Genomic DNA, 27,627 nt, shown 5'->3' on the forward strand with positions numbered 1-27,627 from the left:
TTTAATATAATAACATGCATTAAATCCTACGTTTTCTTGCTTCCTAGGAACTGTATATGGGGCAAATATGGATTTTATTAAACCTATTATTTTAAATTCACTGTTATTGAGTCTGATTGTGTTTAAAATAAATATTCTGTCATGTACAGCATTTGATTTACAGAATATATAAATCTGTGAGAAAAGGAATGGTTAAGTTTTTAAGTGTGTGATGTCTAAAAATATGCAACATTTCTGTCATTTTTTTGTCATCTTTTTATATTTATATATGAATATAATCTATATGAAAATGGAACATTTTTGCTTTTTATGCAAAAACAAAAAGCTTTAAATGACATTTTGGTTTGTTTTTTCATATAGTTTATATTCATATATAAATGCAAAATGTCTTGAGGTTTTTTTGTGCATTAAATGACAGAAATGTTGCATGTTTTTGCATATTACGTATTGTAATTAAATCTTTTTGTTATTGAATAAAAGATTTATATGTCAAACAACAAAATACAAATTTTCACTCACTGGCCACTTTATTAGGTACACCTGTCTATCTGCTTGATAATGTGATTTTCTAATCAGCCAATCACATGGCAGCAGCTCACTGCATTTAGGCATGTAGACATGGTCAAGAGGATCTGCTGCTGTTCAAACTGAGCATCAGAATGTGGAGAAAGGGGATTTAGGTGACTTTAAACATGGCATGGTTGTTGGTGCCAGACGGGCTGATCTGAGTATTTCAGAAACTGCTGATCTACTGGGATTTTCACGCACAACCATCTCTAGGGTTTACAGAGAATGCTCCGACAAAAAGGAAATATCCAGCGAGCGGCAGTTTTGTGGGCGCAAATGCCTTGTTGATGAGGTCAGAGGAGAATGGCCAGACTGGTTCACAACACACAACACGTCCAACCTTCAGACTGGTGGGCTGATGGGCACATATTTAACATTTAAAACAGCCAGATTACTCAGAATTTTTCAGTTTGTTTTACAGATCTACAGATGTGTTGTTGATGATTTCATATAAGCGTTAAAACGGTGCCATTAAATGCATACATCATTTAAATTTAATCAAACCTTTATTCAAATTTAACATATTTACATAATTAAACAACTAAGAAAAACTCTGTGATTATCTCAGACCAAATCGTTTCCATGTTGTGAGATCTGCCTTATGAATGATGAACAATTTGACATAAAAGATAACTGATTAATGATGCAGCAAAAACAATACACTTCTTAAGCAATGAAATTAAATGCCTCTCCCGAAAGGATTCCTGTCTAATTATACGCACTATAAAACAATATCTGTAAATTAGCAGTTCTTCATATTTTGTGATCATGTTTTAATTTCTCCTGTTTATTTCTGCTTTTGAATTGCATTATGAGCTCTTGATCTTGATTTGTTAAACCGTAGAGTTGAATTTTCAACACCAGTAGTGGACAGAGCAGAGATCAACATCCCATAATGCAGTTCACCACCGCAAATAAGCACAAAATACAGAAACTGTTCATTAGCAGATATTTTATACAGTGCACACACACACACTTGTATATACGGTTTACAGGGACTCTACATAGCGTATGCATTTTATACAGTAAAATTATTATGTGGCCTTAACCCTTAAACGAGCACATTTTAAATGCTAAAAACTCTAAAGTATGACTTTAACAGTTTTGAATTGTAAGGACACAAGACATGTCCTCATAAAGCACTGCAATAGAGTACAACTACGTCATACCCATGTCATTATACACATTAGTGTCCTCGTAAACCACATAAACAAGTATGTACACCTACACATACACATGCTTGTGTATGTGGTTTACAGGGACTCCTCGTAGACAATGTATCTATACATCAAATAAAATCACTTAATATATGACCCTTACCTTTACAAAAAAACAACTGTGGTGCATTTTTAATGTGTAAAACCCTGTAAAGTAGGATTTCTAAAGTAGTTTTGTGTTGTAAGGACACAATACGCCCTCATAATGCACAATAATAGAGTACAACTGTCATACCCATGTCATTATACACATTAGTGTCCTCATAAACCATCTAAACAAGTATGTTCACCTACTTGTGTATGTGGTTTACAGGGACTCTACATAGGCGTAATGTACTTTATACAGCAAAAAAAACAAGAATCGCTTAATTTATGGCCTTAAACCTAACCTTTACAAACAGACTTTGGCAAATTGTGAATGTTAAAAACCCTGTCAAGTAAGATTTTAACAGTTTTGAATTGCTTGCACACAAGACATGTCCTCATAAAGCACTGCAATTGAGAACAACTACATCATACCCATGTCATTATACACATTAGTGTCCTTGTTAACCACATAAACAAGTATGCACACACACATCCCTACTAAAAAAACAGCTTAAACCAGCCTAAGCTGGCCATTTCCAGCCTGGTTTTGGCTGGTCAGGCTGGGAGATGCTATATTGACTAGCCTAGCCAGGCTGCCAGCCAATACCAGCTATGTCCAGCTTAAACCAGGCTGGTCAAGCTGGTTTTAGCTGGATTTAGGTGGTCATTTTCCAGCCTGACCAGCTAAGACCAGGCTGGAAATGGCCAAAAAACCCTCTAAAACCAGGCTGGTTGACCAGCTAAAACCAGCCAACCAGCCTAGGCTGGTTTAAGCTGGATTTTTCAGCAGGGATCGCATCCCATTCAAAAGAAAATTACATTCAGAAAAATCATGAACAGTCCTACAGTCTCTGCTATAGAGAACTGATGTCAAAGTGTGTGTGTGTGTGTGTGTGTGTGTGTGTGTGTGTGTGTGTGTGTGTGTGTGTGTGTGTGTGTGTGTGTGTGTGTGTGTGTGTGTGTGTGTGTGTGTGTGTGTGTGTGTGTGTGTGTGTGTGTGTGTGTGTGTGTGTGTGTGCGCGTGTCTCTTCATCCTGATCCTCCACAGTTCAATGTAAATCAGTTTACAGTATCTTCAGTTCAGAGCTCCGGTTATGAAGAGGAGTCCAGTAGAGTGCTTAAAACTGCAGATAATCACACACAAACCAGACATTATTCAGAATAATGACAATCATATATAATGATGTATAATAAACATAAATAAATATAATAATAATACAGGTTTTCTGGAACTGCTTACTGTGTTTAACTGCACAACATATCATAAAATAATATAATTAAACAACTAAACATTCATTTGTTTTATTGTTATTGCTTATTATTATTATTATTATTACTATTATTGAATAATTTTTACTAGTTGCTAGGTAGTTGTTGTGGTTTTCCTAGAGCACAGATGTCAAACACAGTTCCTGGAGGGCCGCAGCTCTGCACAGTTTAGTTCCAACCCTAATTAAACACACCTGATCAAACTAATTGAGTCCTTCAGGCTTGTTTGAGACCTACATGTAAGTGTGTTGGAGCAGGGTTGGAACTGAACTGTGCAGGGCTTCAGCCCTCCAGGAATTGAGTTTGACACCCCTGCTCTAGAGTGTTGCAAGAGGGTTATTAGTTATTCCTCAAAATACTGATTAGTTAGGGGATTGTTGGTAGGGTGTTGCTAGTTAGTTAGAAGGCTCTGAGTGGTTGCTAGGGTGTTGCTATGTAGTAGTTAATTGACTTTAGATGATAACTAGAGTGTTACTGGAAGGTCTTTGTGCTTGCCAAACCAGGTAATTTAGATGGTTTAAGTACCAGGTTTTTGAGTGGTTGCTAGGCTGTTGCTAGTTAGCCATTAGGAGGTTTGGGGTAGTTGCTAGGGCGTTTCTAGATAGTTGTTCTGGATTCTAGGTGGTTGCAAGGTAGTTGTTAAGTGGTTTGTAATGGTAACTAGGATGTTGCCAGGCGGTTCTTTGTGCTTCCCAAACATTAACAGACAGTTCTAAAGGGTTTCTGGTGGTTGCTAGGGTGTTGCTTATTAGTTGTTAGAGGGTGTTCTGCGTGGTTGCTAAGGTGTTGCTAGTTGAAGTTTGGGTGTCTTGCGAAGATAAAACGTTTATGATCTGGCAATGCTAGTAAGTTGTTAGAAGATATCGGGTTGTTGATAGTGTTGTTAGGTTGTTGTTAGGGGTTCTGGGTGGTAGCTAATGTGCTGGGACTTCTTGTGGCTCCCATCATAGGATATTATTGGTGGTTGCTTGGTGTATGTTGGGGTGTTTTAGGAAGTGATTCTCATCTATTATATGAGTTGATGTTATTCTGCACAGAGTTTCATGGTTACCCTGCTGAAAAATCCAGCTTAAACCAGCCTAAGTTGGTTGGCTGGTTTTAGCTGGTCGACCAGGCTGGTTTTAGAGGGGTTTTGGCCACTTCCAGGCTGGTTTCCAGCCATTTCCAGCCTGGTCTTAGCTGGTCAGGTTGGGAGATGACCAGCTAAAACCAGCTTGACCAGCCTAGCCAAGCTGGGAGTCCAGCCAAAACCAGCTATATCCAGCTTAAACCAGGCTGGTCAAGCTGGTTTTAGCTGGATTTGGCTGGTCATTTTCCAGCCTGACCAGCTAAGACCAGTCTGGAAATGAAAAAACCCTCTAAAACCAGGCTGGTCGACCAGCTAAAACCAGCTAACCAGCCTAGGCTGGTTTAAGCTGGATTTTTCAGCAGGGTAGTTGTGCTCATTGACTTGTGTTTGTTGTTTGTCTCTGCAACACTCTACAGCTCTAGTTTATGCTGTTATGCAATGGCATATGAATATAATAACACTGAGTGAGAATAATCCATTATCTGCTCACCCTGTGGGTCGCTCTGTGTGCCGTTCTCTTGCTTGGCGCTCTCGACATCACCTGAGGAGAAAGCATATGTTCTCATTCAGCAGTTAACACACTGACTGGCTCACACTAATGTTGAGACAGATGTTGGTTGGAATGAATTAAACTGTAGAGAATGATGCCATATTATATCAAAACACGCTGCGCTGCAATTACTACAGCACAGCTCAGATGCATCTGAATGAATGAGTTTTTGATCACTCAGCTTTACATGTGAACTGTGTGGGTTTTGTGTGCTACTACCTGCATCAACCATAGCTGACTGTCAAGATAATGATGCAGAACACCAGCATACTGTATGCTATACTGCCTACTGTTATTCATGAGTAGTATCTGAAAGCATGACGCATGAACATATGATATGGTTACTGCGGCTGAACTACAGTAGTATAATGCATCATATACAAACAATGTAGTAACAAGTATAACATCGTCATTATCGCCCCCTGTTGGTTCAGTGTGCCCTTAACAAACATCACAAAAATGTTTTAATAATTTTCATGCGGACATTTCTTTTATTATTGAAAGTGGGGTAACTTATACACTTCATAAAGATGCCCATTTCTGTGTGGACCTGGCCTAAGTAGGATCTGAAGGAGCAGTTGGTAATTAAATCAGGGTTTCTACAGGTTTTATCAAGTCAAATTTAAGACTTTTTAAGACCCTTTTAAGACCATAATGAATGAAATTTCAGACTTGCACAAGGCTAAACGCCAAAAAAATGTTTTAAATAGCCAAGTTAAAACATTAAAAACAAGTGTTAATGTAAGGAGGATAATTAAACCATATTAATAAGTAAATAAGTAAATAAATAAACGTTTCTTAAAACTTTTATTGAAATGCATTGTTAATGATTGGATGGGTGTTGGCTCAATTGGGTATAGCTTTTAATGCACATAGAAAAAAATTAACACCCGTTTAAAATTATTTAAGACCTACAACACAATATTTCAGTGAATTTAAGACATTTTACGGCCTAAAATTTGGTTTTTGAAATTTAATAATAATAATAATAATAATAATATTAATTCCTTACATTTATATAGTGCATTTCTAGACACTCAAGGGGGGGTCTCCTTATCTACCACCAGTGTGCAGCATCCACCTGGATGACGCGACGGCAGCCATTATGCGCCAGACAGCACACCACACACCAGCTGATTGGTGGAGAGGAGACAGTGATGAAGCCAATTGAATATGGGGAGGGTTAGGAGGCCATGATGGACAGAGGCCAGTGGGCAGATTTGACCAGGATGCTGGGGTTAAACCCCTACTCTTTTTCCAAGGATATCCTGGGATTTTTAACGACCACAGAGAGTCGGGACCTCGGTTTAACCTCTCATGCGAAAGACGGCGCTCACCGGGCAGTATAGAGTCCCCTTCACTATACTGGGGCATTAGGACCCACACAGACTGCAGGTTGAGCACCCCCTGCTGGCCTCACTAACACCACTTCCGGGAGCAATCTAGCTTTCCCATGTGGTCTCCCATCCAGGTACTGACCAGGCACAGCCCTGCTTAGCTTCAGTGGGCGACCATGTGAGAGTTGCAGAGAGCGAGCTGCCGGCTTAGACATTTTAAGACTTTTTAAGACCCTGCAGATACCCTGTTAAAGACGTGTGTATGATCCAGGTTGCAGCTGAACTCTGCAGGAAGGTGGATCTCCAGGAACAGGGTTGTTCACCCCTGATTTAAACACCTCACATGTATAAAAATGTGTTTATAATTAAGACTGTATTTGACTGATTCTCATCTGATTGTCTTCTAGATGCACACACCTCTTTGGGCCTTGAAGCAGAGCTTCTTCTTCTGGTAGGTGAAGTATCCGGTTATGGCTCCAACAGCTGCTACTGCGATCCCGCAGACCACACCGACAACTGTCCCAGATCCACTGTCTGAACACAACAACACAGCAGGTCAGTCACGGCTAGCTGCTCCAGTGAGCTGCGGGGTTGCTAGGGTGTTGCTAGGTAGTCTTTATGGGATTTTTTGGGGTTCATAGAATGCTAAGTAGCTTTTATTGAGTTTTAGATGGTTACTAAGGCCTTCGGGATGGTTGCTAGGTTGTTACTTTGTGAGTTGTGGTTGGGGATTCTGTGTGGTTGCTAGGGTGTTGCTATGTAGATACTTATTTGGGGATTCTGTGTGGTTTCTAGGGTGTTGCTATGTAGGTACTTTTTAAGGGGATTCTGGGTGGTTGCTAGAGAGTCAATATGTAGGAAGGGGTTGAGGAGTCTGGGTGGTTGCTAGGGTGTCACTATGTAGGCAGTAGTTAAAGATTCTGCTGGTTGCTATGTTGTTGCTATGTAGGTAGTGGTTAGAGATTCTGTGTGGTTGCTAGGGGGTTGCTGTGTAGGTAGTAGCTGAGGATTCTAGGTGGTTGCTAGAGTGTTGCTATGTAGATAGTGGTTGGGGATTCTGGGTGCTTGCTAGGATGTTGCTATATAGGTAAAGGTTGAGATTATGAGTGGTTACTAGGGTGTCACTGGGTAGGTAGTGGTTTGGGATTCTGGGTGATTGCTAGGGTAACGCATTATAGATACTTATTGGGAGATTCTGGGTGGTTGCTAGGGGGTTGCTATGTAGATAGTGGCTGGGGATTCTGGGTGGTTGCTAGGGTATCACATTATAGATACTTATTGGGAGATTCTGGGTGGTTGCTAGGGTGTTGCTATGTAGATACTGGTTGGGGATTGTGGGTGGTTGCTAGGATGTTGCTATGTAGATACTGGTTGGGGATTGTGGGTGGTTGCTAGGATGTTGCTATGTAGATACTGGTTGGGGATTGTGGGTGGTTGCTAGGATGTTGCTATGTAGGTAATGGTTGAGATTCTGGGTGGTTGCTAGGGTGTTGCTAGGTAGGTAGTGGTTGGGGGTTCTGGGTCATTGCTATGGTTTTGCTATGTACATAGTGGTTGCGAATTCTGTGTGGTTGCTAGGGTGTTGTTTTGTAGGTAGTGGTTGATGATTCTGGATGGTTGCTAGGTTGTCACTATGTAAATAGTGTTAGGGAATCTGAGTGGTTGCTAGGGTGTTGCTATGTAGATGGTGGTTGCTAGGGTAACGCATTATAGATACTTATTGGGAGATTCTGGGTGGTTGCTAGGGTGTTGCAAGTTAAGTAGTAGCTGGGGATTCTGGGTGGTTGCTAGGGTAACGCATTATGGATACTTATTGGGAGATTCTGGGTGGTTGCTAGGGTGTTGCTATGTAGATAGTGGCTGAGGATTCTGTGTGGTTTCTAGGGGGTTGCTATGTAGGTAGTGGCTGGGGATTCTGGGTGGTTGCTAGGGTATCACATTATAGATACTTATTGGGAGATTCTGGGTGGTTGATAGTGTGTTGCTATGTAGGTAATAGCTGAGAAATATGGGTGGTTGCTAGAGTGTTGCTATGTAGATACTGGTTGGGGATTGTAGGTGGTTGCTAGGATGTTGCTATGTAGGTATTGGTTAAGATTCTGGGTGGTTGCTAGGGTGTTACTAGGTAGGTAGTGGTTGGGGATTCTGGGTCATTGCTATGGTTTTGCTATGTACACAGTGGTTGTGAATTCTGTGTGGTTGCTAGGGTGTTGTTTTGTAGGTAGTGGTTGATGATTCTGGATGGTTGCTAGGTTGTCACTATGTAAATAGTGTTAGGGGATTCTGAGTGGTTGCTAGGGTGTTGCTATGTAGATGGTGGTAAGAGATTCTGGATGTTTACTAGAGTGTTGCTATGTAAATAGTGGCTGGGGATTCTGAGTCGTTGCTAGGGTGTTGCTATGTAGATGATGGTAAGAGATTCTGGGTGTTTACTAGAGTGTTGCTATGTAAATAGTGGCTGGGGATTCTGAGTGGTTGCTAGGGTGTTGCCATGTAGATGTTGGTAAGGAATTCTGGGTGGTTGCTAGGGTGTTGCTATGTAGGTAGTGGCTGGGTATTCTGAGTGGTTGCCTGGGTATCACTCTGTTGGTGGTTATTGGGGGATTTGGGGTGGTTGCTAGGTTGGTTATGAGAGGTTGAAATAACAATAGTTGTTTAAGGGGTTCTGGGAAACTGCTAGGGTGTTGTTATGCAGGTGAATATTTTTTCAGGGAGGTGTTCTTTGAAGTTGCTATGTTGGTATGTAGGTAGTTAGGGGGGCTCTGGGTGGTTGCTAAGGTTTTTATTGTGTAGGTAGTCATTCTTAGGTTAAGGCTAGCATGTTGTTATGCAAGTAGTGGTTGTGGGGTTCTGGGAGGTTGCTAGGGAGTTTTTAAGTTAGTTGTTGTTGGGGGTTGTGGGAGGTTGCTAAGGTATTTAGGCAGGGTATTTGCAGTGTATGTTGAGTGTTTGACAAATTCCAAAGTATTTTCCTAATATACCTGTCATAATAAGATTTGTCTGCAAAAATCACTGCATTTTGCTGAAACGCAGAGAAAGATGCGGACAAATGAAGCCACACAATCAGCCCAGAGTGGACGAAAATGACCCAGCAGCACACAAGGTTTACATTTGTAAAAATGATGAAGTTAACTTAATTGATTTATATTGGGATAACATGAAGGCGTTGTGTGGAACCCTGCAGCTATTACAGCTCATAAACACAGACTCCTCTTCTGCTGTCAGTGCAGTGGTCCAGCAGAGGGCAGCATCACAGCACAGACACTGCAGCTACACACATCACTGACATAAACAGGAGAGTCGACATATGAAGATGATCAAACAAGCTTTCAAATGTTGTCGAATAATTTTAGGACAACTTCGATTAAATGTTTTGATCCTCTTTAAATGTTGACTACTGCATACGGCTAAAGTCAGAATTAATTCGCCCTCCTGTTCAATTTAAATTGTTTAATAAATGTGGTTTATCTGAGAGCAGATCTCTGCAACACATTTCTAATCATAATAGTGTTCATAACTCATCTCTAATAACTGCTTTATTTTCTCTTCATCATGATGACAGCACATAATATTAGACTAGATATTCTTCAAGACACTAGTGTTCAGCTTAAAGTGACATGTAAAGGCTTCACTAGGGTAATCAGGGTAAAGTTAGGGTAATTAGGCAAGTCATTGTATAACAGTGGTTTGTTCTGGAGACAATCCAACACTAATATTGCTGAAGGGGCGAATAATATTGACCTTAAAATGGCTTTAAAACTATTAAAACTGCTTTTATTCTAGCTGAAATAAAACAAATAAGACTTTCTCCAGAAGAACAAATATTAGAGGAAACACAGTGAACAACTCCTGAATCTGTTCAACATTAAACATTCACACACTGTATGGAAACGCAGGTACTTCTTTAAAGTAAATAGCTTTGAAGAGTTAAGTTAACTTCATTTTTTTTTAATTATGCACACAGTTCATTCAATTCAAGGCAAAAGGTTTACTAGTTATTTTAAGTAAAGGCAGCTAATCGTTTTAGAAGTACAGTGCAGGGGTGAATACTTTTACCATCAGCTGTATATGTGGCTGTATACCAACAATGTAGCTCTGGTTAATTATATTGATGATTTAAATGTCACAATTATGACATACCAGGACTTTAATTATGAAATAAAATGAAGTGATCTCATCCTTTTGTCAGAACACACTTAGTGATAATCTTGACATGCCGTCTCATTATGATGATCTATTGCGTCTATTTTGACTTTGTTTTCGGACCGGCTTGTCATCTCCTTTTATTATACTTCATCATTTTGAGGTTTGATCTGATAATTCAGTTTTTGAGCGTCATCATGTTGCCTGATAGTAGGTTCAGATAAGATCTAGCCTGATAATGTTTATTATCATGTCATAAAGGATGTGTGTCTGCTCTCAGAGCGGCTTATCAATCACTTACACATACACTCACTGGCCACTTTATTAGGTACACTTTACTTGTACCAGGCTGGACCCCCACTGGAAATATTCCTCAGAGATTTTGCTCCATATTGTCATGATAGCATCACACAGTTGCTGCAGATTTGTCGGCTGCACATCCATGATGCCAATCTCCCGTTCCACCACATCCCAAAGCTGCTCTATTGGATTGAGCTCTGGTGACTGTGGAGGCCATTTGAGTACAGTGAACTCATCGTCATGTTCAAGACACCAGTCTGAGATGATTGAGTTTTATGACATGCTGCGTTATCCTGCTGGAAGTAGCCATCAGAAGATGGAGACACTGTGCTCATAAAGGGATGGACATGGTCAGCAGCAATACTCAGGTAGGCTGTGGCGTTGATGCTCAATTGGTACTAATGGACCCAAAGAAAATCTCCCCCACACCATTACACCACCACCACCAGCCTGAACCGCTGATACAAGGCAGGATGATCCATGCTTTCATGTTGTTAAGGCCAAATTGTGAGCCGAGCATCCGAATGTGTCAGCAGAAATGGAGACTCATCAGAGCAGCAACGTTTCTCCAATCTTCTATTGTCCAGTTTTGGTGAGTCTGTGTGAATTGTAGCCTCAGTTTCCTGTTCTTAGCTGACAGGAGCGGCACCCGGTGTGCTCTTCTGCTGCTGTAGCCCATCCGCCTCAAGGTTGGACGTGTTGTCTTCCCCATTCTGATGCTCGCTCTGAACTGCAGCAGATCGTCTTGACCATGTCTACATGCCTATATGCATTGAGTTTCTGCCATGTGATTGGCTGATTAGAAATTTGCATTATTGAGCAGTTGGACAGGTGTACCTAATAAAGTGGCTGGTTAGTGTGTACTCACACACACATACAGAAACACACATACACTACACACTGTAACAGTTCTAACTAATATATTTAAGAAAAGATATATAAATATATATATATATATATATATATATAGCTTTGTCTTTTGTTGATGTTAGTTCAAGCATCTCTGATTACTTCTGTTATTAATGGACCCTTCATATTTTCACCTAAAGCACAGTAAAAGTGGAGGATCATGCATGCAAACTCTTTCACAAACGCTTAAATGTAAAAAAAATAAATAAAAAACATAATGAATGCTGATACCGTTTGAGCCAGAAACCGCTCCGGCGCTGTGAGCTGTAACGACACACACACACACACACAAAATGACTTAATTAATTACTCCAAGCATGCTGCAACAAGCTCTGTACAGTAATGTCAGGATCTACTTCTACAGGAAAAACAACCTTCAGTTTATTCAGGAGTCTTTAAATCTTTTCATGTCTTAATTGTTTATTTATTTTTATAATAACAATAATGATAATAATAATAACAACATGTATTATTATTATTATTGGCGATGTGGTGGCACAGTAGGTAGTGCTTTCGCCTCACAGCAAGAAGGCCACTGGTTCAGCTGGGTCAGTTAGTGTTTCTGTGTGGAGTTTGCATGTTCTCTCTGCGTTTGTGTGGGTTTTCTCCGGGTGCTCTGGTTTTCCACACAAGTCCAAACACATGCGGTACAGGCGAATTGGGAAGGCTGAAGTGTCGTTTATGTGTGTGAATGAGTGTGGTTGTTTCCCCGGGATGGGCTGCAGCTTGAAGGGCATCTGCTGCATGCGTAAAACATATGCTGGATTAATTGTTGGTTCATTCCACTGTGGAGATTATTATTATTATTATTATTATTATTATTATTATTATTATTATTATTATTATTATTATTGTTGTGTGTCAGTCCACTAAGCTCCTCATTCATAATTTGATCATTTTTTCAGTCATTTTTGTTTAAATAAATTCTCATTATTATCAACTAATTACATTTTTCATAATTTCATCATTTTTTATCATTTTGACTATTTGCATATATACATGCTTCATGCTTCAATGTTTGCTTAAAGTTAAATTATTGTAACTTTTTACACCTAAAATTATAATATTCCCTTTTTTATTTTATTTTATAACTAACTTATTCAGGTTTAATATTCATTCATTGGTTTTCTTTTCAACTTAGTCACTTTATTTAATCTGGAATGAACTGCCAACTTATCCAGCACGTTTTTAGGCAGCGGATGCCCTTCCAGCCGCAACCCCTTAATGGGAAACATCCATACTTATTCACACATACACTACGGACAATATTAGGACACACATATCTTTGGACTGTGGGGGAAACTGGAGCACCCGGAGGAAACCCACACCAACACGGGGAGAACATGCAAACTCCACACAGAAACATCAACTGACCCAGCTAAGGCTTGAACCAGCAACCTTCTTGCTGTAAGGCAAACGTGCTACCCACTGCACCACTGCGTCGCCCTTCAGGTTTAACAAATCTTGTTTATTGCTATTCTTCACTTTATAGAGTGTGCAGATTCTAAACCTTCATTATTGTTTGTGTGTTTATTAATTTGTGCTTTACCTTTCTCTTGACCTGCACTTTCCTGAACCCCATCTGTAAACAAACACACACATAAACACAAATAAGTATTTCAATAAACAAACACACAAGCAAACAAAACTTACAAACAGAGGTAAATAAACAAACAAATGTACTAACAAACGAACACAAACATTAACAAAACACACTTTTACAAACAAACACACACACACACAAACAACAAACAAAAAACAAACACACACACACATACAATCGCACAAACAAAAAACAAACACACTTACAAACAAACACACACACATGCAAACAAACAAAAACAAACACACACACGAACAAACACACACAAACACACTAACAAAAAAACATACACAAACACAGACACAAAACACACTAACAAACAAACAAAAATCAAACACACTTACAAACAAAATAAAATCAAACACAAACAAAAACAAACAGACGAACAAACACAAAACAAGCACACTTACAAACAAACAAAAATACTTACAAACACACAAACAAACAAAAAAACACAGAAAGACAGACACACAAACAAAAAACACACAAAAAAAACACAAGCACACTTACAAACAAGCAAAAATCTAACAAAAACAAACACACAAACAAAAAATACACAAACAAAAAAACAAGCACACTTACAAACAAGCAAAAATCTAACAAAAACAAACACACAAACAAAAAATACACAAACAAAAAAACAAGCACACTTACAAACAAACAAAAATTAAACACAAACAAACACACAAACAAAAAATACACAAACAAACAAACCCAAAACAATCACACATACAAACAAGCAAAAATGAAACACAAACAAACAAAAACAAACACAAACAAACAAACAAACAAACAAACAAAAAACCAAAACAAGCACACTTACAAACAAAAAAACAAAAACCAAACACTTACAAACAAACAAAAAAAAAACAAATACACGTTCAAAGAAACAAAAATCTAACACAAACAAAAACAAACACAAAAACAAAAATACACAAACAAACCAACACAAAACAAGCACACTTACAAACGATCAAACAAAAAACAAACAAACACACTTACAAACAAACAAATGCTTAAGCAATTAAGCTAAAGAACAAACAAATGCACAAACAAACAGATAAACAAATAATTAAACAATAAGTAAACAAACAAATGTGGACACAAATGACATAAACACACACACACACACACACACACGTCTGAATAATAACTGTCAGATGCAGATTTCTGCACTGTTGTGTGTTGTTGAAGATCAGCTGTAGTGTTTTAGTGTAAATGATAGATGATAAACTGTAATGTGGTGGTGTTTCTGCATTATTCAGAGTTGCTGAGGCTCATAAACACACACACACACACACACACACACACACACACACACACACACACACACACACACACACACACACACAAGCACACTAGTGGAAACTGGAAGTTCTGCTTTTACTTTCTTAATCATGACTCATCTTGACAGATTCATATGACAGATTCACTCCACAACCAACAGCAAATAACTCAACTGTGTGATCACACACACACACATGCACACACACTCGCTCGAGCACACACACACACACACACACACACACACACACACACACACACACACACACACACACACACACACACAGTCACTTACACATGTACGCACATACTACTCACACTATACACACACACTATATACATTATAAACACACACACACACTCTCACACACACAAATTATATATTATATTATATTATATTTATACACTCACATGCTCACATATACATGCACTAAAAATATATACACGCTTAGACACACTATATATATATATATATATACAGTGCATATGGAAAGTATTGATAGCGGTTGACTTTTTCCACATTTGTTTATGTTACAGCCTTATTCCGAAATGGATTAAATTGATTGATTTCTTCAACATTCTACACACAATCCCCCATAATGACAATGTGGAGAGAGTTTTAAAATAAAAAATAAAAGCTGATAAATCACATGTACATCAGTGTTCACAGGCTTTGGCGTGAAGTTCTACATTGAGCTCAGGTTCATTCTGTCTTCTCTGATCATTCTGGAGATGTGTCAGCAGCTTCATTGGAGTTCACCTGTGCTCAATTCAGCTGATCTGAAAAGGCTACACCTGTCTAGATAAGGGCCCAGGGTCAACAGTGCATGACAAAGCACAAACCAAGCATGAAGACAAAGGAATTGTCTGTAGACCTCCTAGAGAGGATTGAAGGCTGGGGAAGGTTACAGAAACATTTCTGTTGCTCTGAAAGCTCCAGAGAGCACAGCGGCCTCCATCATCCGTAAGTGGAGGATGTTTAACCACCGGGACTCTTCCTAGAGCTGGCCGGACATCTAAGCTGAGTGATCGGGGGAGAAGGGCCTCAGTCAGGGAGGTGATCAATAACCCGATGGTCACTCTTCCCAAAGACAGGTGTGCAGAGCTTGTGACGTCATATTCAAGAAGACTTGAGGCTGTAATCACTGACAAAGCTGCATCAACAGAGTATTGAGCAAAGCCTGTGAACACTGATGTACATCTGATTTTACAGCTTTAATAAATCTGCAACATTTTCACAAACTCTCTCCACATTGTCATTATGGGGGATTGTGTGTAGAATGTTGAGGAAATCAATCAGTTTAATCCATTTCGGAATAAGACTGTAACATAAACAAATGTGGAAAAAGTCAAGCGCTGTCAATACTGTCCGGATGCACTGTATATTGCTGGGGAAAATATAAACTTCTCTAAGTGTGATACAGTTTGCATTCTGATGAAGCATTTTTGCAGACATAAGATACAGGTTATTAGAAAGACAGTGATCACTGTCTGAAAACAACTTCCTGTGCAGGTCTCTTAAAGCAGAGAGTTTCTGTGCGTGTATGTACAGTTGAAGTCAGATTAATTAGCCCCCCTTTCAATTTTTAAAAAATATTTCCCAAATGGTGTTGAACAGAGCAAGGAAATGTTCACAGTATGTCTGATAATATTTTTCTCTTCTGGAGAAAGTCTTATTTGTTTAATTTCAGCTAGAATAAAAGCAGTTTTAATTTTTAAACACCATTTTAAGGTCATTATTTTTAGCCCCTTTAAGCTATTTTTTTTCCCGAAAGTCTACAGATCATACCATCATTATACAATAAACTGCCTAATTACCATAACCTGCCTAGTTAACCTGATTAACCCAGTGAAGCCTTTAAATGTCACTTTAAGCTGTATAGAAGTGTCTTGAAGAATATCTAGACTAATATTATTCACTATCATCATGACAAATAGAAAATAAATCAGTTATTAGAGATGAGTTATTATATATATATATATATATATACACACACAACAGTTCTGTCTGGTTCTCAAATCTGATTGGCTGATAGCCATGCTATAGTCTGCAATATCAGAACTCCTACAGCCTCTTTACCCTTTGTGTATTACTCCGCCCACATACAGCCAGCAGAAAGCAGACACTACAGATCTACAGTGTAAAAGATGCACGCTCAGCTGTTTCACTGTCAGCTTATGATTTGAATCCAATGTGGAAGAAAGTAGTTCCTCATACAAAAGGTTTTTTGAGACTCCATGTTTGATTTTGTTCTGTATATACACAATTATGGCGTCAAACTGTTGTATAAACGCAATATCACACGAGTAGCAGTGCGATATGGCTGTATATCGGCACTGGTAGGGCAGTGCCGATATACAGCCATTTCGCACTGCTACTCGTGTGATATTGCTCATTATATATATATATATATATATATATATATATATATATATATATATATATATATATATATATATATATATATATATATATATATATAGTCCATCACACATACTCACACACACTCATACTCTGTCTCCAGTTCAGTTATGAGTTAATATGAGCACTGTAACTGTCAGGACATGCAGTGCTGTGTGTGTGTGTGTGTGTGTGTGTGTGTGTGTGTGTGTGTGTGTGTGTGTGTGTGTGTGTGTGTGTGTGTGTGAGTGAGAGAGGCTTCAAATATGCAGATGTCAGGTATTTACGAGCATGCATGAGTTCTGATGAGTGTTTAATGATCAGTTTCGCAGCACAACACCAGTCAGACGTGTGGAATAATTCAGATTCTTTCCCACATTAAACAAACCTCTTGTGAAGAGCGAACTGCACATGATTGAGCAGAAACACGATCAACACCGCTGTAGTCAACACACTGTAAAATGAGTTTATTTCTGCGGTGTAAAACAGTATTTTCAGCATCATTACTGCAGGCCTCAGCCTCTCATGATGCTTCAGTCTTCAGTTGTATATGAGGATTCCTATAAAGCAGCTCCTGTGCTATTGTGCCGAGTCTCCTACCACAGCTTTAAGTGTATCTACGCTCTGAAAACACTCTCATTTACTCAGAATATGGTTAAAAATTAAATAATGTTGATTCTATTTATTTGAATCAATTCAGCACTTAAAGCCACCATGAACTAAAATTTTCCCTCTTATTTTATATGAGTATAGCAGTGCCGGTTATAAACGATCTATCTGTGCTTATTCAAAGACTCAAAGTCACATGGGGCGGGGCTATCAGTGTTTTAAGGCAGCATTATCAGCTTTTAAGGGTGGGGCTATCAGTCAATTGGGGTGGGTCTAACAGTCCTTTAGAGTGACGCTATCCGGCTTTTAGAGACAGGGCTATCAGTCATTGGGGGCGGAGCTATCAGTCCTTTAGGCTGGGGTTATTGGTGTTTTAAGGCAGCATTATCAGTTTTTAAGGGCAGGGCTATCAGTCATTTAGGGCGGGGTTATCAGTGTTTAAAGGCAGCGTTATCAGTCATTTGGGGCGGGGCTGTCGGTCCTTTAGGGTGGGGTTATCAGTGTTTAAAGGCAGCGTTATCAGTCATTTGGGGCGGGGCTGTCGGTCCTTTAGGGTGGGGTTATCAGTGTTTAAAGGCAGCGTTATCAGTCATTTGGGGCGGGGCTGTCAGTCCTTTAGGGTGGGGTTATCAGTGTTTTAAGGCAGCGTTGTCAGTCATTTGGGGCGGGGCAGTCAGTCCTTTAGGGAGGGGCTATCTGTCCTTTAAGGGGATGTTATCAGACTTTTAGAGACAGGGCTATCAGTCCTTTAGGGTGGGGTTATCAGTCCTTTAAGGTGATGTTATCGATCTTAGGGCGGTGCTAGCAGCCCTTTTTGTTGGGGTTATCAGTGTTTTAAGGCAGCATTGTCAGTTTTTTGAGGGCGGGGCTTTCAGTTTTTTGTGGCGGAGCTATCAGTCCTTTAAGGTGATGTTATCAGTGTTTTAAGGCAGCATTATTAGTCTTTTAGGGCGGGGCTATCAGTCATTTGGGGTGGGGTTATCAGTGTTTTAAGGCAGCATTATCAGTCATTTGGGGCGGGGCTGTCAGTCCTTTAGGGTGGGGTTATCAGTGTTTTAAGGCAGCATTATTAGTCTTTTAGGGCGGGGCTATCAGTCATTTGGGGTGGGGTTATCAGTGTTTTAAGGCAGCATTATCAGTCATTTGGGGCGGGGCTGTCAGTCCTTTAGGGTGGGGTTATCAGTGTTTTAAGGCAGCATTATCAGTCTTAGGGCGGGGCTATCAGTCATTTGGGGTGGGATTATTAGTGTTTTAGGGCAGTATTATCAGTCATTTTGGGCGGCGTTATCAGTTTTTAGGACAGGACTGTCAAACCTTCAGGGCGAAGCTATCAGTCCATTTAGTTTCTGCTTAGCCTGTCATTCCTTCATCAATCTTCCTTCATTTTTTTTTAGCAATGACCATCTTCCAACAAACCAATTTGTTCCCAAAGGCTAAAATTACACATTACATTTTCTTCTCATTTCAAGACTGTACATCACAATAGAAGAGTAAACGGGAATCTTAACTTTTGCTTCATGCTGACTTTAAGGTCCACACGCCCCTCCCCCTTCCATAAGCCAACTCTGCTCTGATTGGTCAGCTGACAAAGTCTGTTTTAATTGGTCTTTTAGTGTCGGAAAAGGAAACACCCATTTCAGTGTTTGTGTGTCACAGGAGGAGGGGTTATGCAAATGAGTTACTTTGATCATGCAGCAAATGCATCTGTGCACATTAGAAATGAAAGTGTCTTACCTTCGTCATCACTGATTGCATCAGTAAGATCAAATACTCTCGCATGAACTGCAGAAATAAACACACTTTACTAACACATCACACACACAAACAAGCACAGACTAACAGTAAAAGTGTGTTTCAGAAAAGACGGTCAGACCATTCTCTGATTTCTCAGCGGCCAGGAGGACCTCCTCAACTACAGCCGAGTCTGAGAAAACACACGCACACACACACACACACACACACACACACACACACACACACACACTCACTCATATATTTATATAATTCAGTACATAATGTCAAATGTGAGAGTGAACACAGTGTATATATGTATATTTGTCCACAGGTGTGTGATGATGAGAAACACACATGTTTCTCTCGCATCAGCTTCACTTGCAGAACTGCAGTGATTCTGTGCACTTACAACCTACTGTCACATTCATTTCAATAGATTTCTTATTTACAAACAAGTCAGTGTGGGCGGGGTTTTATTACAGTATGGTAATACATTTTCAACTAAAACAGAATATTGAGTAGGGGCGGGGTTTTATTACAATATGGTAATGCATTTCCACTTAAAACAGAATATTGAGTAGGGGGTGGGGTTTTATTACAGTATGGTAATGCATTTCCAACTAAAACAGAATATTGAGTAGGGGCGGGGTTTTATTACAGTATGGTAATGCATTTCCACTTAAAACAGAATATTGAGTAGGGGGCGGGGTTTTATTACAGTATGGTAATGCATTTCCAACTAAAACAGAATATTGAGTAGGGGGCGGAGTTTTATTATAGTATGGTAATACATTTCCAACCAAAACCGAACATTGAGTAGGGGGCGGGGTTTATTACAGTATGGTAATACATTTCCAATTAAAACAGAATATTGAGTAGGGGGTGGGGTTTTATTACAGTATGGTAATACATTTCCAATTAAAACAGAATATTGAGTAGGGGGTGGGGTTTTATTACAGTATGGTAATACATTTCCAACCAAAACCGAACATTGAGTAGGGGGTGGGGTTTTATTACAGCATGGTAATACATTTCCAACTAAAACCGAACATTGAGTAGGGGGTGGGGTTTTATTACAGTATGGTAATACATTTCCAACTAAAACCGAACATTGAGTAGGGGGTGGGGTTTTATTACAGTATGGTAATACATTTCCAACTAAAACCGAACATTGAGTAGGGGGTGGGGTTTTATTACAGTATGGTAATACATTTCCAACTAAAACCGAACATTGAGTAGGGGGTGGGGTTTTATTACAGTATGGTAATGTATTTCTAACTAAAACAGAATATTGAGTAGGGGGCGGGGTTTTATTAGTGTGTCAGATGTTTTTTCAGCATGATTGTTATGGTAATTTTCTCTCTTGAATTTAACTATTTGTTTTAAAGAATTTCTGTGCATCAAGCAGAGCTAAAATATTTTCCAGTTTTGATGCAAGCGAATAATCTGAAAACCTGAAATGCAACACACACACACACACACACACACACACACACACACACACACACACACACACACACAGCGCAATATGTTCCTGGAACTAAAATGAACACATACGTTTCATTTTACCACTGAAACAGAGTCCTTGTGTGTGTTTGAACATTCCCATCATTCCCTCAAACACACAAGCATCCAGACAGATAAACAGACAGAAAATCAATGCTGTTCTCACATTACCTTCTTCTGCTTTCTCTGGTTCCTCTTTTGCGTCACCTGCTCTTGCGTCCTCTACAATTTCTGACAAACACACACAGGATCATTAAATTCCAAATGAGCCATCAAAAAAGAGCTGTGATGATTGTGTCCAATTAAACTATATTTCTGTTGCATTTTCATCAATTTAGTGAACATTATGACTTCAAATGAACACTACTAATCCAACAAAACAAACAGCGTTACACATGGGTGTTTAGTGTAGAGTTTGGACTGTGAACAGTATTTAAAGAGCAGCTTGTATGTTGTTATAAAGTGTGTTGAGTCTCCTACAACAGCGTTAAATGCATATAAGATCAGTTATTTATGCAAGGGATTATGCAAATTAGTTATTTTGTGTTGGCGTAGATCAGTAGCAGGCAAAAGATTGAACATCTTTATGTATCGTAATCTTTTTTTTTTGATGAACAACATTACAAACTACAAATAATATTTTTAAACCCACATGACAGAAACACTGAATGATGTATTTAATGTTCGAGTCATTTTACAATTATTTAGATTCAGTTCATTTGAATCAATTCACAGCTTAAGGTCTGTAAGCCCCTTCCCATTACATAAGCTAACTCTGCTCTGATTGGTCTGCTGAGCCGTGTGTGGTTTCATTGATCCTTCAGTATCAGAAAAGAAACACCCATTTTAGAGAGTTTGTATGTTGCAGGAGGCGGGAATTATGCAAATGAGCTATTTTGCATTCATGTTTCATCTGCAGACAGCCAAATCTGCTCTGACTGGTCAGTTAAGCCAACTCTGTTTTGATCGGTCAGATAGAAAACACCCATTTTAGTGATTGTATGTTGTGGGAGGTGGGGATTATGCAAATGAGCTATTTTGCATTCATGTTGATCTGCAGAAAGCCAAATCAGCTCTGATTAGTCAGCTGAACCAAGATTTGGGTTGGTCAGAAAGGTAACACCCGCTGTTTGTGCATTGTGGTAGGAAGGGCTTATGCAAATTAGTTACTTTGATAGTCTTGCTGTGGATCAATAGCAGACAGAAGATTCAAAATATAACAAATCATTAACATAATTCAGAGTCAAATCTTTCTTTTAAGACACTACTCACTGGCCACTTTATTAGGTACACCTGTTCACCTGCTCATTACCGCAAATTTCTAATCAGCCAATCACATGGCAGCAGCTCACTGCATTTAGGCATGTAGACATGGTCAAGAGGGTCTGCTGCAGTTCAAAGCGAGCATCAGAATGGGGAAGAAAGGGGATTTAAGAGACTTTGAATGTGGCATGGTTGTTGCTGCCAAACGGGCTGCTCTGAGTATTTCAGAAACTGCTGATCTGCTGGGATTTTCACGCACAACCAACTCTAGGGTTTACAGAGAATGCTCCGACAAAGAGGAAATATCAGAGCGGCAGTTCTGTGGGCGCAAATGATTTGTTGATGCCAGAGGTCAGAGGAGAATGGCCAGACTGGTTCCAGCTGATAGAAAGGCAACAGTAACTCAAATAAGCACTCGTTACAACCGAGCTCTGCAGAAGAGCATCTCTGAACACACAACACGTCCAACCTTGAGGCGGATGGGCTACAGCAGCAGAAGAGCACACCGGGTGCCGCTCCTGTCAGCTAAGAACAGGAAACTGAGGCTACAATTCACACAGACTCACCAAAACTGGACAATAGAAGATTGGAGAAACGTTGCTGCTCTGATGAGTCTCCATTTCTGCTGACACATTCAGATGCTCGGCTCAGACTTCGGCCTCAACAACATGAAAGCATGGATCATCCTGCCTTGTATCAGCGGTTCAGGCTGGTGGTGGTGGTGTAATGGTGTGGGGGAGATTTTCTTTGGGTCCATTAGTACCAATTGAGCATCAACGCCACAGCCTACCTGAGTATTGCTGCTGACCATGTCCATCCCTTTATGAGCACAGTGTCTCCATCTTCTGATGGCTACTTCCAGCAGGATAACGCAGCATGTCATAAAGCTCAATCATCTCAGACTGGTTTCTTGAACATGACGATGAGTTCACTGCACTCAAACGGCCTCCACAGTCACCAGAGCTCAACCCAATAGAGCAGCTTTGGGATGTGGTGGAACGGGAGATTGGCATTATGGATGTGCAGCCGACAAATCTGCAGCAACTGTGTGATGCTATCATGTCAATATGGAGCAAAATCTCTGAGGAATATTTCCAGTAGCTTGTTGAATCTCTGACATGAAGGATTAAGGCAGTTCTGAAGGCAAAAAAGGGTCCAACCCGGCACTAGTAAGGTGTACCTAATAAAGTGGCCAGTGAGTGTATGTTTGTATTTATCCTGCAGACTGTTTACACTGAAGCACTCTCTGCTCATAAGAGATTTTTCTGAAAACCCATGCAATCTGCTCTTTAACGCTTTTCTCTGTTTAATCTCAGGTATTATGTAACATCACAGTAACGAGTGTCCTGTTCGAGCTTTACTGTGTCCATAACAGCGTATTGTTTGAGTGTAATGATAATAAAGCTGTTTATCTGCTGTCAGAGTGTGGTTTAGTGTAGATCAGCACTGATAATGGAGAACAGTACACCTCTGTCTTACCTTCCTCATTGATGTCAGGCTCTCCCACAGACGGATCAACATCTGAAAAACAACCAAACATTCAGCATATGAGTCTTATTATGCCCCTTAATACAAGCTATAAAATAAGAGAGTCTGTAGAGTGTGTGTGTGTGTGTGTGTGTGTGTGTGTGTTTGAGTGTGAGCTGAGAACAGCACACAGATAATGTTCTCCATCTCTCTGACACTGACCCTTTCAGGCTTTGATGCTAATGTGGAGTTTGATGACTGTCGCTTTAAATGCAAATGAGATTGTGCTCTTTTCAGAAGAGGGCGGAGCTTCAGACGCCTGTGTGTTAGCATAATGACAGATTTAAAACAGTACTAGCGTTATGTGTGTGGAGATCTGCCCCTGTTACAGATAACTGGTTTCTACAGTCTAGTGAGCACAGAAACGGCTGGTGTGTCAATTCTGTTGACATTATAAGCTCAGCACAAACACAGAGACGTGTGTGTGTGTGTGTGTGTGTGTGTGTGTGTTTACCTGTGTCAGTTGGATCTTCTGGTTCTGCTTCAGGTTCATTATCTGCTGATGGAAACACAAGCAGAGAAATACGAGTCCAGTTTACATCATAACACACTGTTTAAATTGTGTGTGTGTGTGTGTGTGTGTGTGCGTGCGTGCGTGCGTGCGTGCGTGTGTGTGTGTGTGTGTGTGTGTGCGCGTGCGCGCGCGTGCGTGTGTGTTCAGGTGTGTGAGTGCTCGAATATGTGTTTGTGTGTGTTTCTGTGTGTGTTTGTGTGTGTGTGTGTGTGTGTGTGTGTGTGTTCAATTGTGTGAGTGCTCGAATGTGTGTGTGTGTATGTGTGTGCGCGCGCAAGTGTGTGTTTGTGTGAATAAGTATATGTTTTTGTGTATGCATGTGTTTGTGTGTGTGTTGATGAGCGCGAGGGTTTTGTAAGCATTTATGTGTGTTTGTGTGTGCAAGTGTATGTTTGTGTGAATCTACTTCTGTAAGTGTCTGTGTTCATGTGTGTGTGTGTGTATTTGTGAGTGTACATGTGTAAGTGTGTTTGTAAGTGTCTGTTTGTGTTTTTTTATGTATGCATGTGTGTAAGAGATTGAATTCATGTCTTTGTGTGTGCAAGAGTGTTTTTGTGTGTATATGTGTGTGCTTGTAATAAAGTGAGTTCATATCTGTGTGTGCGCTTGAATGTGTTTGTGGAAGCATATGTACATGTGTGTTTGTGCATGTGTGTTCATTAGTGTGAGTGTGTGCATGAATGTGTGCTTGAGCGAGTATGTTTGTGTGCACGTGCACACATGTACATGTGTGTGTCTGTCTGCATGCATGCGTGTGTGTGCCTGTGTCTGTGTGTTTTTGCGTGTGCATGTGCATAAATGCGTACATGTGTGCATGTTTGTTTTTGTGAACATATATATATATGTGTGTGTGTGTGTGTTCATTTGTGTGAGTGCTCGAATATGTGTTTGTGTGTGTAAGTGTGTGTTTATGTGAGTAAGTATATGTTTATGCATGTGTTTGTGTGTGTGTTGATGAGCACAAGGGTTTTATAAGCGTTTATGTGTGTGCAAGTGGTTGTTTGTGTTTGTGTGAATCTACTTCTGTAAGTGTCTGTGTGCATGTGTGTGTGTGTGTGTGTGAATTTGTGAGTGTACATCTGTAAGTGTGTTTGTGAGTGTCTGTTTGTGTTATTTTATGTATGCATGAGTGTGAGAGATTGAATTCATGTGTGTGTTTGTGTGTGCAATTGTGTTTTTGTGTGTATATGTGTGTGCTTGAGATAGAGTGAGTTCATATTTGTGTGCGCTTGAGTGTTTGTGTAAGCATATGTACATATGTGTGTTTGTGCATGTGTGTTCATTAGTGTGAGTGTGTGCACAAATGTGTGCTTGAGTATGTTTGTGTGACGTGCACACATGTACATGTGTGTGTCTGTCTGCATTTATGCGTGTGTGCGCGTGTGTGTGTGTGTGTGTGTATGTGTGTGTGTGCGCGAGTGTGTGTGTGTGTGTGTGTGTGTGTGTTTTTGCATGTGCATGAATGCGTACGTGTGTGCATGTGTGTTTTTGTGAACATACATATATATATATATGTGTGTGTGTGGACAGGACTCCAGTGCAGTGTTCATTATTACGCAGCACATTATGAATCTCCAGACTAGAGGAAAATCTGAGCGAGTCAAACCACAGCGTCATTACAGGCTGAGCGCTGAAGCTGGATGAGTTTCCCAGCTCTTCAGCATTACAGCAGACCTTCATCAGGACTCTTTAAAGAGCTCTCTCCAGCTATCAGATCACAAATGATCTTGCCGAACATTTCCATACGATTAGCATATTTAAAAACAGATTTCCATGACTCTGTAGTTAAAACATTTCCTGGTTTTATCAAGAATTAAGTGCTCTTCTACTCACCAAAGCTACAGGTATTAGATAGAAAACACAGAATATTTCATTCTCAGTGGTTAGCACTGTGGCCTCACAGCAAGAAGGTTTGAGTCCCGGCTGGATCAGTTGGTGTTTCTGTGTGGAGTTTGCATGTTCTCCCCGTGTTGGTGTGGGTTTCCTCCGGGTGCTCCGGTTTTCCCCACAGTACAAACACATGCGCTATAGGGGAATTGATCAACTAAATTGACCGTAGTGTATGAGTGTGTGTGTGAATGAGTGTGTATGGGTGTTTCCCAGTACCGGTTACTGGAAGGGCATCAGCTGTGTAAAACATATGCTGAAATAGTTGTTGGTTCATTCCACTGTGGCAACTCCTGATGAATAAAGGAACTGAGCTGAAGGAAAATGTAATGTAAAGTACTGTAATGTGTGTGTTTATATAGAATCTTCATTATCTCATGCAAACTCCACACAGAAACACCAACTGACCCAGCCAGGACTCGAACCAGCATGAGGTCACAGTCCTAACCACTCTACTGTACTGCTTAATGGAAATGAACCATAACAGTATGTAAAAAAACTGGTGACACAACAGCTATAGTAACTGATCTTGAAGTGGTTCTATAGTTGCTATAGTGATACAAGAACGTTATTATTTGATCTTTTGTGGTGGTTCTATAGTTGCTATGGTAATGCAACTAGTATTTGATCTGTTGTTATAGTTCTATAGTTGCTATGGTAACAGAACAAGTATAGTAATTGATCTGTTGTGGTGATTCTATAGTTGCTATGGCAACAGAACAACTATTGTAAATGACCGGTTATGGTAGTTCTATAGTTGTTATTGTGACACAATGACTAAAATAATTAATCTGTTGTAGTAATTCTATAGTTGCTATGGTGACGCAACAACTATAGTAATTAATGTGTTGTCGTAGTTCTATAGTTGCTATGGTGACGCAACAACTATAGTAATTGATGTGTTGCCGTAATTCTATAGTTGCTATGGTGACGCAACAACAATAGTAATTAATGTGTTGTCGTGGTTCTATAGTTGCTATGGTGACGCAACAAAAAGAGTTATTGATGTGTTGTCGTAGTTCTATAGTTGCTATGGTGACGCAACAACAATAGTAATTAATGTGTTGTCGTAGTTCTATAGTTGCTATGGTGACGCAACAACTATAGTAATTGATGTGTTTTCGTAGTTCTATAGTTGCTATGGTGACGCAACAACAATAGTAATTAATTTGTTGTCGTAGTTCTATAGTTGCTATGGTGACACAACAACTATATTAATTGATCTGTTGTGGTAGTTCTATAGTTGCTATGGTGATGCAACAACTTTAGTAATTGATGTGTTGTCATAGTTTTATAGTTGCTATGGTAACGCAACAACTATAGTAATTGATGTGTTGTCATAGTTCTATAGTTGCTATGGTGACGCAACAACTATAGTAATTGATCTGTTGTCGTAGTTCTATAGTTGCTATGGTGATGCAACAACTATATTAATTGATGTGTTGACATAGTTGTATAGTTGCTATGGTAACACAACAACTATAGTAGTTGATATGTTGTGGTAGTTCTATAGTTGCTATGGTGACGCAACAACTATATTAATTGATGCGTTGACATACTTGTATGGTTGCTATGGTAACACAACAACTATAGTACTTGATCTGTTGTGGTAGTTCTATAGTTGCTATAGTAACGCAACAATTACAGTAAGTGAGTTCTTACAAGAAATGACTTTGTAAGGTGCAGTTTAGCACAGTACAGTACAGGTTGCTATTTAGGTACGTCTGATTGTAGAGATAGAAATAAACGCTCAGTGGAAACAATCATAAATTCTAAACTGTAATTTTTTTTATAACTCTCCACAGAACACCTCATACTCTTGGTAAAATCACTGTAAAATGCTTTAATCTT

The 27,627-nt window shown here is 39.7% G+C and overlaps 1 protein-coding gene across 1 annotated transcript in view; it reads right to left on the reverse strand.

Moving 5' to 3' along the window:
• Nucleotides 1-1,054: 1,054 nt before the first annotated feature.
• si:ch211-39i22.1 overlaps nucleotides 1,055-27,627 on the reverse strand; it is a 42,524-nt gene continuing 15,951 nt past the window's right edge. Inside the window, exons 4-13 of the mRNA XM_087268598.1 lie at nucleotides 23,830-23,874; nucleotides 23,328-23,369; nucleotides 20,757-20,816; nucleotides 19,219-19,269; nucleotides 19,080-19,127; nucleotides 12,998-13,030; nucleotides 11,680-11,712; nucleotides 6,514-6,630; nucleotides 4,700-4,750; nucleotides 1,055-2,995 (exon numbers count right to left, since the gene is read on the reverse strand). Coding sequence (XP_087124724.1) covers nucleotides 2,964-2,995; nucleotides 4,700-4,750; nucleotides 6,514-6,630; nucleotides 11,680-11,712; nucleotides 12,998-13,030; nucleotides 19,080-19,127; nucleotides 19,219-19,269; nucleotides 20,757-20,816; nucleotides 23,328-23,369; nucleotides 23,830-23,874 — 512 coding nt within the window. The 3' untranslated portion in view covers nucleotides 1,055-2,963. The remainder of the gene's footprint in view (nucleotides 2,996-4,699; nucleotides 4,751-6,513; nucleotides 6,631-11,679; nucleotides 11,713-12,997; nucleotides 13,031-19,079; nucleotides 19,128-19,218; nucleotides 19,270-20,756; nucleotides 20,817-23,327; nucleotides 23,370-23,829; nucleotides 23,875-27,627) is intronic.

Source organism: Danio rerio, chromosome 9 (assembly GCF_052040795.2).
Source record: "Danio rerio strain M-AB ecotype USA chromosome 9, GRCz13ab, whole genome shotgun sequence".
Lineage (NCBI taxonomy): Eukaryota > Metazoa > Chordata > Actinopteri > Cypriniformes > Danionidae > Danio > Danio rerio.